At 38.2% G+C, this 15,381-nt stretch overlaps 1 protein-coding gene across 1 annotated transcript in view; it reads right to left on the reverse strand.

Annotated features, from left to right (window-relative positions):
• Positions 1–15,381, reverse strand: part of LOC124711233 (wee1-like protein kinase) — a 102,096-nt gene that overhangs the window by 8,735 nt on the left and 77,980 nt on the right. The window contains exons 6-7 of the mRNA XM_047241194.1: positions 10,362–10,487; positions 5,125–5,252 (exon numbers count right to left, since the gene is read on the reverse strand). Coding sequence (XP_047097150.1) covers positions 5,125–5,252; positions 10,362–10,487 — 254 coding nt within the window. The remainder of the gene's footprint in view (positions 1–5,124; positions 5,253–10,361; positions 10,488–15,381) is intronic.

Here is a 15,381-nt window from a genome sequence, read left to right on the forward strand (position 1 = left end):
TTATTGCCTTATTCTGCCCCATGTCACATTATTCGCAGGAAAACTGGTCATTAAACCAATTGTTCCAATTTTTTTTTTTAATGTGTGAAGGGCTACGCTCAGTTGAAGTCGATAAAACATAACATTCACCTAATTGTCGGTTATTATGCAGATTTCAGACGGAACTGATGAAAGATGTAGCAATAATGGTATTGAAATAACAGGTGATCACCGAGAGGTCTGCGGTTCTCATTCTGTTCAGAGGTCAGTGAGACAGAAATTATCTGAGTGTAACTGAGGGCACCGAGAATTAGTTATAGGAAACCTTGCATTAGTTTAATGTTACTTGAAATCATGAATAAGGTTCGTTAGGAGTCGCTAAGTGCTCTCTTTCTTAAATACTAGATCAAAAATATAACGCGTATTTATGTGACGTCAGTCAAGCTGCCTTAATAAAAACCCACGGTTGTTAACTATATTACTTGTCTTACTGGGTTAAACTGTTAACATAAAAAGTGGACGTCTCAATGAGTAGACTGTGACAGTATTTTAAATAGAATGAAATTTTCACTCTACAGCGGAGTGTGTGCTGATATGAAACTTCCTGGCAGATTAAAACGGTGTGCCGGACCGAGACGCGAACTTGGGACCTTTGCCTTTCGCGGGCAAGTGCTCTACCGACTGAGCTACCCAAGCACGACTCACGCCCCGTCCTCACAGTTTTAATTCCGCCAGTACCTCATCTCCTACCTTCCAAACTTCACAGAAGCTCTCCTGCAAACCTGTTTGAGCCTCGGTCCAGCACACCGTTTTAATCTGCCAGGAAGTTTCAGTATTTTAAATGTTTAATACGCGAAATACCTTCCCATGGTTGGCTTGCAAGCTGTGGAAAGAGCACCAGAATGCGTCGGAACAGAGTATCCCAGCAAGTGGATAAAGCGACATCTGTGTGTAGAAACATGCACTACATGACACTGACTGCTGCGGCATGCACGGTGTGACCCGGAAGTTGCACATGTGCAGGAGCACCGCATGCGTGCAGAATTTCTGGCCGGCCCTGGTTCACTGCATATTCCATATATCATACTCGCAATAACTCTATAAAGGGGCGTTTACATTGAGCCCAGAACATATTTTTGTTTGGAACATTGTGTGCAACTTGTTCCCTCAACATGTTTGCCACATTGTTCGTTGCTCGCATTCCCGTTTACACTAGCGACCAACATTTCTATGTATTCGCATAGTCTGCTGCGGTGAACTGATAGGTTACTTGGTGTATTCACATCAAGAGATACGCTATACCAAGTGAAGAGGAAGAATTAATGACATTTGGTGCTGCATTAATATTACTTAACGAAATAAACGGACGAAGAAAACGTTGAAGTAGTCGTCGGCGGCCCAGAGCATACTATAGAAGACGTGGCGGGAATGACATGTTTGTGAGCTGAATTTGGAAGACTGTTCTGGCTTTCGTAAATTTACTAGGATGTCGCCATCAGATTTTAAAATGTTGTTGAATATTATAAGACCAGTTGTTTCAAAGAAAGTCACAAATTTCAGAAAAGCAATCACTGTGAACCAAATACTTACTGTTACTCTGTTTTCTGGCATCAGGAGACTCCTATCAAAGCCTGCCAAATTTCAAATAGTTCCATATCATCCAGGAAACTTAGATATTTAAATCCAAACCACTTTGTTTCGTAAAGTGTGTCAGTACAAATACTTTTCTCTATTTTTCTTTTCTCTCGCCGGTACTGAGACGAGAGATTTAACTTTTTTGTCCTCAGCACTGCTGCTAGTGCCAAGCACCACAGCAACTTTTTGTAATGAATCATGTTTGATTTTTTAGTATTTTTGTAACCTGCACAACGTACATTCCACAGGCACTCCCCTGCCTCACAGAGCGACATCAGCTGGAAAATTTTGTCTCGTGACCACTCCATTTCAAATAAAAATGAAGGGACATAAAATAAACGCACCACTACACTCCAGCAAAACAAACACCAAACCACTCACTCAGAGCAAACGAACACTAGCGCTGCGTAGCGGAATTTAGTGGTAGCAGGCCACGAACAATGTTTCTTTGATCTCTACTGACGCAGCCGTCGAACATTGATTTTGTGTTGCGAACATGTTGCCAACATCGGTAGTCCAACGTTGCAAACAATGTTGCGAACTCAGTGTAAAGGCGCCTTAATGGAGAATGTGTTTGTAGGCGTACATACAAGATATCTTTTCTTTGTGAAAGCAAGGCCATTGGCTGGTCATTTAGATAAAAAGGTAAAGTTTTTATTAATTTAAACTACAACAGACCTGAAAAACAAAAACCGACCACATATACACAGTATCTATTTAGAAATTTATTTATGGAGTAGGAGTTGTCAAGCAGCAATGACTTTCAGATTGTTTTCAAAACTTTCATTACCAGCCAGCATAAATTCTGTAACAACTGTAAGAAGAATTAGTGTAAGGAGATTTTATGAGTAAATCACATCTGCAATATTTACCCATTTTACCAATGCTGCACTGTTTGAAAGCAAGATGAGTCAAGACAACATGAAGTGGGTGAATTCACATGGACATTCTCCTGAATGATTACATTGGAGGCAGTCAGTTCTATACGCAAGATACCTTTATTGCACCATGTATATACCTGGCATTAATGGCCAGTTTTGCCCTGTTGCCATTTTCAAATGTCAGCAACTATAATACCAAACACCGCAGAAAAGTAAGACACATAGTAAACATTGTAATGCTTTGCATATAACAATTACTGTTGTACTACTACTACTACTACTACTACTATTGCGTCAGTGATGTATGTGGCACACTGAAAACCTGTTTCATAGTAGGTGTTGTGTGCATTATTGCATGCCTGTCATTATTCTTAGTGAAAGGTCCTTCTACTGTTACGCTTTCACACTCTGCAAAATCTCTTGCCTAAGCAAAGCCTTTGACGCTGCATGTTCCCCTGGTTTAGTAACATCTGTATTAATGAATGAGGAAGCAAAAGGACATGTTGAACTGTTAAATGTATTTGATAATGCCCTGTAAGCCAGCTGTTAAGAATATGTTACTTAGATGACATGTAGCGAAATGTGTTCTTAGAAGCTGTGTGTGATGTGCAAGACCATTTATGTAATGTGTGTGTGTGTGTGTGTGTGTGTGTGTGTGTGTGTGTGTGTGTTGAGGGGTGGGGGCGGGGGGGGGGTTTGAAGTCCACATACATGGCCTTTCACATCACAAATTGCTTCCAAGCACATATTTTGCTACAAATCATTGAAGTAAAACATTCTTAACAACTGGCTTCTTGGATGTCATCACATACATTTAGTGGTGGTTCCTAATACATAAATACAGATGTTACAAAACTGCAGGAAAATGTAGCACCCAAAAACTTTGCTTAGGTGTGATTTTTGTGAAGTGTTAAAGTAACTACACAGACTGAATAACTACAGACACACAACATTGAAGACACATGACTGCAGCTCCCTCCACCATTATACTTTGACACTTTGCAAAATGTCATATCTACGCATATTCTTTGGGAAATGCATGTTCCTGCAGTTTTGTAACATCTGTGTTCATGTTTATGATGCAGATAGGACACATTGTACCATTAAATGTATTTGACCAAGGCCAGGATGCTTGCTGCTAAAGACACTTATTTGACGTACTGCAAAATGCATGCTTGAAAGCTGTTAGTGATGCGCAAAATCATAGCTTTTAAATACGACATGCATCACTGACAAATGTAAGTAATATAGCAAGAATTCTAATATGCAAAGCATAATTATGTTCACCACATATCTTGCCTTTCTACTGAGTTTGTTGTTATAATTGCAGACTTTGAAAATGGCAGCAGGCCAAAACCGTCCAGTAATGCCACACATATTATGGTGCAATGAAGACATCTCACACCACACAACTGACAATCTATGATGGTTTTCAAAAACAGTTTCATCATTCAGGATTTATGTTGAGGCTATGGAGCCACTCAAGAAGCAACTAATCACATTGACATTGTGAATATGAAGGCCACGTAACAGATCCACAAGGATGATCAACAGGCAGGGACGATTATGATGCAATGATGTGACAAAGGAGACATGATGGGTGCCAGCTGTATGGCTTCAAAGCTTTTACCAGTCACTCTGGTTATTCATCATTAAGCCTTTTCCATTATTTGGCAAGTACCCAACAATTAACATAGATTAACCTCAGTGTTGAAAACTTTGGATCAAGGCAGTCAGGCAGATGCAATATTTCTTGATTTTCAAGAAGCATTTGACTCAGTACCACATGTACGCTTATTGTCAAAAATACGATCGTATTACGTATCAAGTGAAATTTGTGACAGGATTGAGGACTTTTTGGTAGAAAGGATGCAGCAATTATCTTGCACGGAGACTCATTGTCAGATATAGCAGTAACTTCAGGTGTGCCCAAGGGAAATGCATTGGGACCCTCACCGTTCATGTTGTATACTGATGACCTTGCATACAATATTTGTACTAACCACATATTTTTTGCAGATGATGCAGTTATCTATACTAAAGTATTGTCTGAAAGAAGCTGCACAGATATTCAGTCAGATCTTGGTAAAATTTGAAAGGTGCAAAGATTGGCAAAGTGCTTTAAATGTCCAGAAATTTAAAACTGTGCACTTAACAAAATAAAAGAACATAGTATCCTGTGACTATATCAACGAGTCACAGTTGAAATCTAACAACTCAACTCATACAAATATGTAGGGGCAACACTTTGTAGGGATATGAAATGGAATGATCACATAGGTTCAGTTGTGGGTATAGCAGGTGATGGACTTCAGTTTATTTGTAGAATACTGGGAAGTGCAATCAGCCTACAAATGAGACAGCTTAAAAATCACTTGTGATACCCATGTTGCTCAAGTATTAATCGGATATTGAACATATACAGATATGGGCAGCACGAATGGTCACAGGTTTGTCTGACCCATGGGAGTATGTTATCAAGTGGTTTAGGAAACTGAGCTGGCAGACTGAGGTAGGCGTAAACTAACCCGAGAAAGACTATTAACCAATTTTCAAGAACCTGCCTTAAATGACGACTTGAGGAATATACAATAATCTCTGACATATTGCTCACATGTATGAAATTTACCTTGATAAGTTCATTGAAGTCACGACTCACATTAGGCAAATACTTAATTTTGCCATCTCTAATGTCATGCCATTCCTGACCATTCTTCGGGAGAGGACCAGCACCTCCAGCTTCGTAGACAGTTAAACCTGGAATTAATTTTGAAGAATTATCTAACTGAAGTCAAGAACACAGAGTTGAAGTTTAGTAAGAGACACACAATAGTATGTTAAACATTAATCTTGAGTACATGATTTAACCCCCCCCCCCCCCTTCCCTACACACACACTTTTTTTTGTCAATGTGGCAGATTTGATTCTTAACAGATTGTTATGAATTTCACAATTTTTTTCAGAGGATGATTCCTTTCCAACAACAGTTTCACTTACCTAACGTTACAACCTATCTTTCAGAAATTCCTTGCTTCTAACCTGGCCTCATCTTCCTTTCTTATAACCCTCCTTGTTGAGGTCAACACCTCTCCTCTCTTAAGCTAGTGTCAGTGCTGTTTTCTGTAGTGTGTTACTGTGCTCCATGCATCGATCCGCTACAGGTGTGCTCCATTCATCGATCCACTGCAGGTGGTGGCTGCCTTTCCCTTATTTTATGTACTGCCCCCTCTAGGACTTTTCATTATTATATTATTACCTACAAATATGTTTTAGTAAAGAAAAACCTCACGAGATCCGCATTTAAACAACTGTCCAATACCAAAGTACTTATTCAGCATAAGTATTGTACTGCATAAACCAAGAGAAGCTGCGGCTAAAGAAATACTGCTCAGGTGAGCTGTTAAACTACTAGTGCGTGTCTTTCAAGCCCTCTCAATGTTCAGTTTTGAATTATTGAGGAAATGTGCTTTGAAGGGAGTAGACTTTAATTTAGAGTGTGGTAAATTACATAGCTGTCAGCATATGTAAATTTTTTTTTTCTAAAAATATGGACAACACATGATCATACAATAACTTCTCATCAGTAGCGTTGCTCATTTGGCTGCAATACAATACAGACAAAGGCTAGCTTTAATCCAAGCTGCATGTCAAAATCTACAAAATTATTACTACTGCAGTCACTTTTTACTAATCTTTATTAGCATTATACTTTTTGGCAGCATTACGCTAAAGTTTGATGAGGATTATTTGCCGACTTTCATGTTGTACAAAAAGATTTTCATTCATTTTAGTGTACACCATGGGTGAGTGATATGTTTAAATCATCAATTTCTGTATTTACTTATCTTTTTGATGGGAATTAATTTCTCTGGTACATAGAGCACAAGAATGAAAACATCACCAGCACGTAGTACTTTCACATTCAGTCATTTACATTCCAAAGACTTAAATGGTAAGAAACTTATTTCAGTTTCTAAGATCAATGAGAATGAAACCCTTTCTATATAACCATATTTATGTCATGGTACATATTTAAATATTAAGATTATATGGTACTTCGTAGTGTCAAGACAATTTTAAGTTAACTCTTTCAATTAATAAATTAAGCATTTCAATTTGGACGTATTTTTGAACAACTTTATAGTTTATCAATTAGTTGCCAGTTACCATGTACCATGCCTTGAGGAAAATTTACAGTCTTTCGTATAAGTTCATTTGGTAACCCTTCTCCATTTATTATATGGCAAGAATTTATGATATTCTAGAATGGGTAGACAGTGCCCCTAATATAGGTGGCTACTGTTAATTTAGTATAACTGTTGTGTGAAACAAATTTGTGTGTTCCTTTTATCTTTTTCAGACATCTCTCCCAGTTTGACCAACAAAGAGGCTTTGCATGTACACTGTTTTGTAACACATACTGAGACACAAAATGAACTCTGATAGACACAATGAAGCACTTACTAAAAATGATGCAGCACATGCAAAGCTCTCTATATAGGTCAAACCGAAAGAGACTTCCAAAATTGATATAACAAATACAAACAAATGTTGTACAAACAGTTATGCTTAATCATCAATAGCAACACACATTAAGGACACTGGCCACCCATCCTGGGGCATTGTGAATGGTGCTCACATTTTATATAAAATGAACAAGGTGAAATGGACTTCTAGTTCTTCATACAAGTTTTCAATCATGGCACAATACAGGGTAACAGGCTGCTAAATGGTAAGCTAGAAAGTAACAATGTAAATTTCTCCAAATTAGAATGCTTATTTTATTAACAAAGAGTTAACTGGAATAAATAAATAAAACAAAAATTATATGAACATTACTAAATAAAACTGAGAAATACCAAATGATCATTATTTACTGTGCCATGACATAAATATGATTTAAAAAACACCAGTTGTATCTTGATCGATTGTACCATCTAGGCAATTGAAATAAACTTTTCTTAGCCGTAAAGAGTCTTTGGAATGTAAAGCTGCTCAGCCATAATGAAAATCTCCACAAAATATTTATTTTAGTTCTTCATTGCGCACTTCAGTAATTCACCGTTGTCGAAGGAACCAAATGTAAAACTTGAAGAACAGCCAATAATGCAGCAATGATTAAGCATCTTTGCTGCATGACAATAGCAGATACTGCAGGGCAGGGTGGTTTGCAAGTTACTACTGGGGTACTGGTCCATCATGTTGTGCTGTCCCTCTTAAAACATATTGATAAATCAAGTATCAAACTCTACTAATCTGGCAACGTTCTATCAAGTAGGCACGTGAACTTAATTTTATTTGAAATGGGGAGACAAAGTGACACTTTCCACAGACACTAGGCATCATATGAGAAACGGTATTTGTTGGGCTGACAACACATTATAAAAATGACAATGCAAATATCTGTTAAAACACCAGAGAAAATGGAGTAAGTTTTTATATATGCTTAGTAACATTAAGTTGGACGTGATAATTTGTATCTACACTGTTCTGGTTGGTGCAAGTTCTGCTGTCTGTATTATTGTATTCAGTACGTGATGTAGGTATGTTTCTCACTGTGTGCTGCTTCTTTTACATTTCATTCCTTTGAAAATGGAGAAATGTGGAAGGAATATACGAAATAAATATTTTGTAGTCATGACAAGAGGTTCATCTTAAGTACAGAACATGATCACCATGTCTCTAAGCTGGAATATATATCCAAAAGCACAAAGTGGTGATGTGTTTATTATTGTGCTTTGTGCCAAACAAAGCAATTTCCATCAAAAATGTAAGTAAACACATTAATTAAATGACTCACACATTCAATTCAATTAATGTGTATACACAAAAATAAATCAATCTTTCTGTACGGGATGAAATTTAAGTACATTACCTCCCTGGAACACCCAGAAAATAATTGTCATGCTTTAGACTCATGTAAATGAAACTGTAAGGCACCTGATGATGGCAGCATGCTGCCAAAACATGACCTTCTAATAAATATTAGTAAAAAGAGACCAAATCAGTAAAAATTTCTTCATAAATTTAGAACACAGTTGCTTACTGTTACCAATTCCATCCAGCATGGATAAACTCAGTATGCTTATCAAAAACAACTCTGTATTTCTAAAAAGTTTTTACGTTTCAGAAAGAGATACATATTACATGTTGACGTGCTTACATTTGTTGTAAATTTATTTCATAAATAACGATGCTTTATTTTCATTTTTCCTGTAAAAAGTAACTTTGTCTTAGAAGCTCTTATTATACTTTTCTAAACATCACATTCACACCTACAATGTTTCCTGAAACCTACAGTGTAGCTTTGTTTTCTGTGCAATTTCTTTGGGGAGATTTTAGTTTATGAATTGAAACTGAAAGTTTATCCTGACTCTTCTTAAGTTTCTGGTTTACGTGGCTTCCCATTCAGGTCTTTCTGCTGCAACTATCTCATTCATTCACTACGCAATGGTGAGAAAATGCCAAAAATTTCACTTGTTAACAACATGGCATACTAATGCACTAGTTCCTGGTTGTAAGAATTTATTAACGATTAACTGCCTCAATGATGGACTGGCCGTAAGATGCATGTGTATCTCACAGCACCCTACTGGCCTCCAAGGTCAATTTATTTCATTATACATATTATTTCTCTTTCTTTCTTTGTGGTGGTTTTTGAAAGACTCCATGTAACTCCCATCACAGCAACTTCGGGTTAACTGTTATGTCACATCACACAGTGACTGCAGTCACGCTAGACATGATCGTGCAAGTACCTGACCAAGTTTGACATTGTCCTTATGTTTGTTATGTGACAAGAAGAGGCCACATTGCACATTTGTGAAAGGTCTATGAAAACTTTGATCCCAAACATGATAGTATAAAGAACCCCAAGGTTTTATGTGCATGCCTTTAAAGTACCCTTGCAATTCTGATGGTTCTTTTGAAAATAAATGCTGTGTTTCTGTCTACATTCATGAAAATGATACAAGTCTCGTGAAATTCGAAGAATATTTTTGGAACCTCCTGCATTCGAGTGATGTAACTCAGTGCCATCAACAGGGTACTGCGGATATGTCAAAAAGGTGCTCCACACTTGCATACTGGGGTTAGTGGAATACTAAACTCTGGCTCAGTCATACACAACTCGTGATTAAATAACATGTCAAATAAAGTATCTGGAGAAGCGATTATCTTGTTGATGAGATTTACAAATATTAAAGACACAAACTTTTACAAAACATCTATAGAATTCATAGTTTCTCCTGAGAGTGCTGGATTTCAAAAGCAGTTAGCATTAGTGAAAAATTTGTCATTACTGAAACATTTGTTATTGTCACTTTGCAAAATTTGGATGATGCATGCATACACTGTACTGCACTACTAGTACTTAAATTCACTTTGATCTTGTCCCCCCCCCCCCCTCTCTCTCTCTCTCTCTCTGAAGGGAATTGAAATGAAAGTATCTAGTGCGCGCGCCAGTGTATACCTGTCCTTTTTTACCCCTAAGGTAAGTCTGACTCGTTACCCTCTCCCTTAAAAGCCACATCCTTTCGTCTTTCCCTCTCCTTCCCTCTTTCCTGATGAAGCAACCTTGGGTTGCGAAAGCTTTAAATTTGTGTGTGTGTGTTTGTGTGGTTTTTATTCTGTCTGTCTACCAGCGCTTTCTTGTTCGGTAAGTTACAGCATCTTGTTTTTACCCATTTTCAACACTACTAATACCAAGTGGCAATTATAATTTCTTTCTTTCTCTCCATTTATTACATCCTCAAAATGAATGCTTATATTCATTTCCAGAATCTAAACAGTAAAAAACATTATGCTACACACACACACACACACACACACACACACACACACACACACACACACACACACACTCACCTAAAGCGAATATGTCAGCCTTTGGAAGATGGCTGAAATCTTCTTGGAGAATTTCATATGGCAAGTATCTGCAATCACCTTCTTCCACTTGTGGATCAGCAACTGATGTCACATGGCCGAGGTCACCTACAAACAACAACATACAAGCAACTTTGATTCTGCACTTTTTGACATAATTGCAAGGGAAGTAATCCATAGTAAGTTCATATAATACATGACACACAACTTGCGATACAGACTGAGCAATGGAAACTCCAGGTCAGAATATTAACAATATAAGGAAACGATAGATTTTTACTTACTGTAAAGATGACACACTGAATTGCAGATAGGCAAAATGAGAGGACACCTACACATTAGCTTTCAGCCAATGCCTTCTTCAGCAAATGAAATGCACATTCATTCATGTGAGCAAGCATGCCTCACATACACAGCTCAGACCAGAATGCAACTGTCACACAGAATGGAAGCAGCAGCCTGGAGGGGTAGCTGCATACAGGTGGAGGGAGGGGGGAGACGGGAGAAGAGCACTGTCTGGCCCAAACATGCAACGACTAGACTGTCAACAGCTGTAGTGTTGGGAGGCTGCAGGACAGAGAGCTGGGGTGGGGGTGGGTGGGGCAACTCCCCATTACATTATTCCACTTAAGCAATGAAGAGGTTTACAGCTGCCCTACTTCCACTAGAATACATCTTGTGACTGCCTATAAGGGCACTTTTATCATACCTTATATATATATATATGTCTGCTTGTGTCTGTATGTGTGGATGGATATGTGCGTGTGTGCGAGTGTATACCTGTCCTTTTTTCCCCCTAAGGTAAGTCTTTCCGCTCCCGGGATTGGAATGACTCCTTACCCTCTCCCTTAAAACCCACTTCCTTTCGTCTTCCCCTCTCCTTCCCTCTTTCCTGATGAGGCAACAGTTTGTTGCGAAAGCTTGAATTTTGTGTGTATGTTTGTGTGTCTATCGACCTGCCAGCGCTTTTGTTCGGTAAGTCACCTCATCTTTGTTTTTATATATATAATAGAAGGAAACATTCCACGTGGGAAAAATTATATATAAAAACAAAGATGAGGTGACTTACCGAACGAAAGCGCTGGCAGGTCGATAGACACACAAACAAACACAAACATACACACAAAATTCAAGCTTTCGCAACAAACTGTTGCCTCATCAGGAAAGAGGGAAGGAGAGGGAAAGACGAAAGGAAGTGGGTTTTAAGGGAGAGGGTAAGGAGTCATTCCAATCCCGGGAGCGGAAAGACTTACCTTAGGGGGAAAAAAGGACAGGTATACACTCGCACACACGCACATATCCATCCACACAAAACAGACACAAGAAGACATCCCGGGAGCGGAAAGACTTTTAAGTCTTTCCGCTCCCGGGATTGGAATGACTCCTTACATTTGTGAAGGAACATTGACAGTGTAATATGGGCCCAGCATTTACAAAGGAGCTTTTGTAATGCTAACAATTAACTAAAAAATTGAGACTGAAGGAAACATATTAACTGGCATTTTATTTTATCTGGAGGGACAAAGCTTTCTATATTATGAATTGTAGAGCCTTGAAAATTATAAATTAAAGAGTCAACAATGTGGTAATCAACATGTGAAATGTAACGGATCGGACAGCCCCCACATACAAGGAATTCTCCAATTGTGAGAAAGATAAAGCTTCCCAACACCTGGAAGCTGGTTTGAACACAATAATGCTTTATGAGGCATGGTACCATTGGAGGTAGGCTGACACTGCCTTCCTCAGATCTACTAGTATAGTTTAACACAGATTCTGGATTTTAACATCTCAGTTGGCATTTTAGCATCATCTGCCATAATCAGCAGTAGTGTGCAGTAGATTTAGTAGTCCTTCCCAGCATACCGATACTTATCAAACAAAACAAAAAATGCAAATTTTCTATAACCCCAATTTACATTCCACCTAGCAATGTCAGGTAAATTGTTTATAAAATTTTATTTCAATATTTTTTGGTTTTAATTTAGTTCCAAATATTGTCAAAATTTTGTCTATTTTCTGTTTTATTTAGAGCTTATGAGAGCATGGCAACATGATATCCTCCTCTGTGGATACAGCACTTTGCAGTGCAGGACAATGTGCTGTTTTAGCTAACTACTAATAACTGCGAGAAGATGGGATCCTCACTGTCAAGAGCCTGTAATTGATGTAATGAAAATGTTTAGTATCCTTAACGAGTTGATTACCAGCAGATGTGGTTGGTACTGCACACGGCAGCCTCAAAAGATTTTAACCACATATCTAACAGACACTGAACTTCAATCTGAGAAGATCTATTAGAGAAAAATGGGAAAGACATAAATGAAAATAACAAATGTGATGACTGAAAATATATTCTCAGATACTGCTGAGTTTTAAGTATATCATCATCAAACAATAGTCTCACTGACATACTACTTCAGATAGGCACAACAAAAAGACTGTCACAAATATAGCTTTCAGCTGTTAAGGCCTTGGTCAAAATTAGACACACACACACACACACACACACACACACACACACACACACACACACACACACACACAACTGCAGTCTCAGGCAAGGCAACTGAGGTCACACAGAAGTGTGGCCTCAGTTGCCTGAGACTGCAGTCATGTTGCTTGCTGTGTGTGTGTGTTTGTCGCCTAATTTTGACGAAGGTCTTACTGGCCAAAAGCTTTATTGGTGACAGTCTTTTTGTCGTGCCTATCTGTGACTCAGCATCTCCACTATATGGCGAGTAACAACTTTCTTTTTCACAGTATTGTTACATTACATTCCATCCCGACTTTTCCATTGTTTGACCTAATACTTCGATGTTTTTCCAATAATTACAATTAATTAACTCTGTTCTCTATTGAGGATTGTCTGCAGAACATTTATATTTACAAGAAGAGTACCGTATTTACTTGAATCCAAGCCGCACTTTTTTCCGGTTTTTGTAATCCAAAAAACCGCCTGCGGCTTAGAATCGAATGCAAAGTAAGCGGAAGTTCTGAAAAATGTTGGTAGGTGCCGCCACAACAAACTTCTGTCGTCGAATATATGTAGCGCTACACAGGCGTGCTTTGCAGGCCCAAAGATAAATACTGGCGCCAAAACCTCTGTCACTAAAAAAAAAAAAAAAAAAAAAAAAAAAAAAAAAAGGGGGGGGGGGGGGTGGAAGACGAGCTTTTTTCTCCACCCCGAGTTTCAACCACTGTATTTTCATACATCATCTAACGAAGTAAATACAAATTCCGTATTGTTCATCTTTGAATGTAGCAGCATTTTGATGTACTACGAAAATCCGACTGGCAAGACTGTTTGGGATGTTTGTCAATATGGCCAACTCTACGTTCTGAATTTTTTCCTACCTGTGAGAAGACGCGGTTGTTAATAGGAACTTTTATGCATTGTGAATCACAAGCAGTATTCTCTTCACCATAAGAATAATACGAATATAAAGATTTTGCATGTATTCTTTCGTGGTTGCAGCTATCTCATTTAAATCCTGTCTGCCTAATAAACTACGAAACTAGAGTGAGACAACAGTAAACGCGAAACAATATACATATCATGTCATGTTTATATTCGTATTATCCTTATGCCGAATAGCAATACAGTCAGAAATGAAGCACGGCAATCGACTAGATTTTTAAATCTAAGATGACTAATTTCTGTGCAGAATGTAATGTACTAAAGAGGCGCCTGCAAAGATTTTCAAACGGAGAAAAATTTTCGCCAAACTCTTGTTCAGAACATCATCTATCCTACGCGGTCTATTATTTGGTTCTTGTTGATCATTATCAAAGAAAGCAGCAGTGTAAGTAACAACAAATAGCAGTCCCTTGCCATTGTTTCGCTAATGAGACGATTCCTCTCTCTCTCTCTTTTTAAATTGTAAGCGCGGTAGCGTGCACAAAAGCAAGCCATGCCGTGAGCGGCGAAAAGCCGTAAACACTCATTATCAGAATGCATTTTCAGCTCAGAGTGACGTAAACACCTATAACAAAGAGAACGGCACTTATCAGATCAAAGAAAAAAAGCAATCAATCCAAACCAGATGAAGCACGTGAAAAAGGAAGGGTACCCGTATACATACGGACGGAGCGACTGACACATAGCAATGGCTACCTGGTAAAGCTCAACTGCTAAGCTTACGACTCGAACCAAACTACTATAGCTGTATCGTCATTCATTCGACCTAAACTGTGTCTCATATTACAATGGCCCAACTTTGTTTTAATTTGGAGGTGCGGCCTAAAACTTTTCTCTCCCCTTGAATTTCAAGTCTCAAATTTAAGGTGCGGCTTAGATTCGGGAAATTTTTTTTCCCCCTCGGTTTCGAGTCTCATTTTTCATGTGCGGCTTAGATTCGAGTAAATACGGTACATTAAAGCAGTAAGAGAACTTTCATTTTGTATGAATATAAAAAGATAATAAAAATACTATGAAATAGTTCCTGATATTTGGTGTTTCATAGTTTCTTAGAAGTTCGATGCTAATGAATTAATAAATTGCGTTATTTACAGATGATGTTGGGGCGAACTAATGTTGTAATTTATAATGTTAGAGACAGACATCGCTTGGTGTGAAATAGTTTACTTTATAATCAGTTTCAATAGCAACTACCTGTCATCCTCAAATTCTCAGACCTACAATGTACAGATACAATAATGATAATGTAGTAATCTGCGTGACTGTACAACAGTTATACACGAGTCTCACCGACATAAGGAGGAAAGGTCCCAACTACAATAATACAGCCCACACTGGGTTGTCAAATATATGTAACTCGCTAAATAAAATATCTGTAACACTAGTAAGCAGTATAGGAACAAAAACAGGTACATTAATATACGTGATCCATTAACGACAACTCGGAAAGCGTGTGCTGATGCACTTCAGAGTCCACAGTAAGTCGTTTCAAGTTGGGTTGTCAGGTGGTGCCACTGCACTAAGGCAAACAATGTGTACACGATTTGTTCGAAGATTGTACAAACTATCTACTTACTAGAA

The sequence above is a fragment of the Schistocerca piceifrons genome, chromosome 8 (genome assembly GCF_021461385.2).
Source record: "Schistocerca piceifrons isolate TAMUIC-IGC-003096 chromosome 8, iqSchPice1.1, whole genome shotgun sequence".
Taxonomy (NCBI): Eukaryota; Metazoa; Arthropoda; class Insecta; order Orthoptera; family Acrididae; genus Schistocerca; species Schistocerca piceifrons.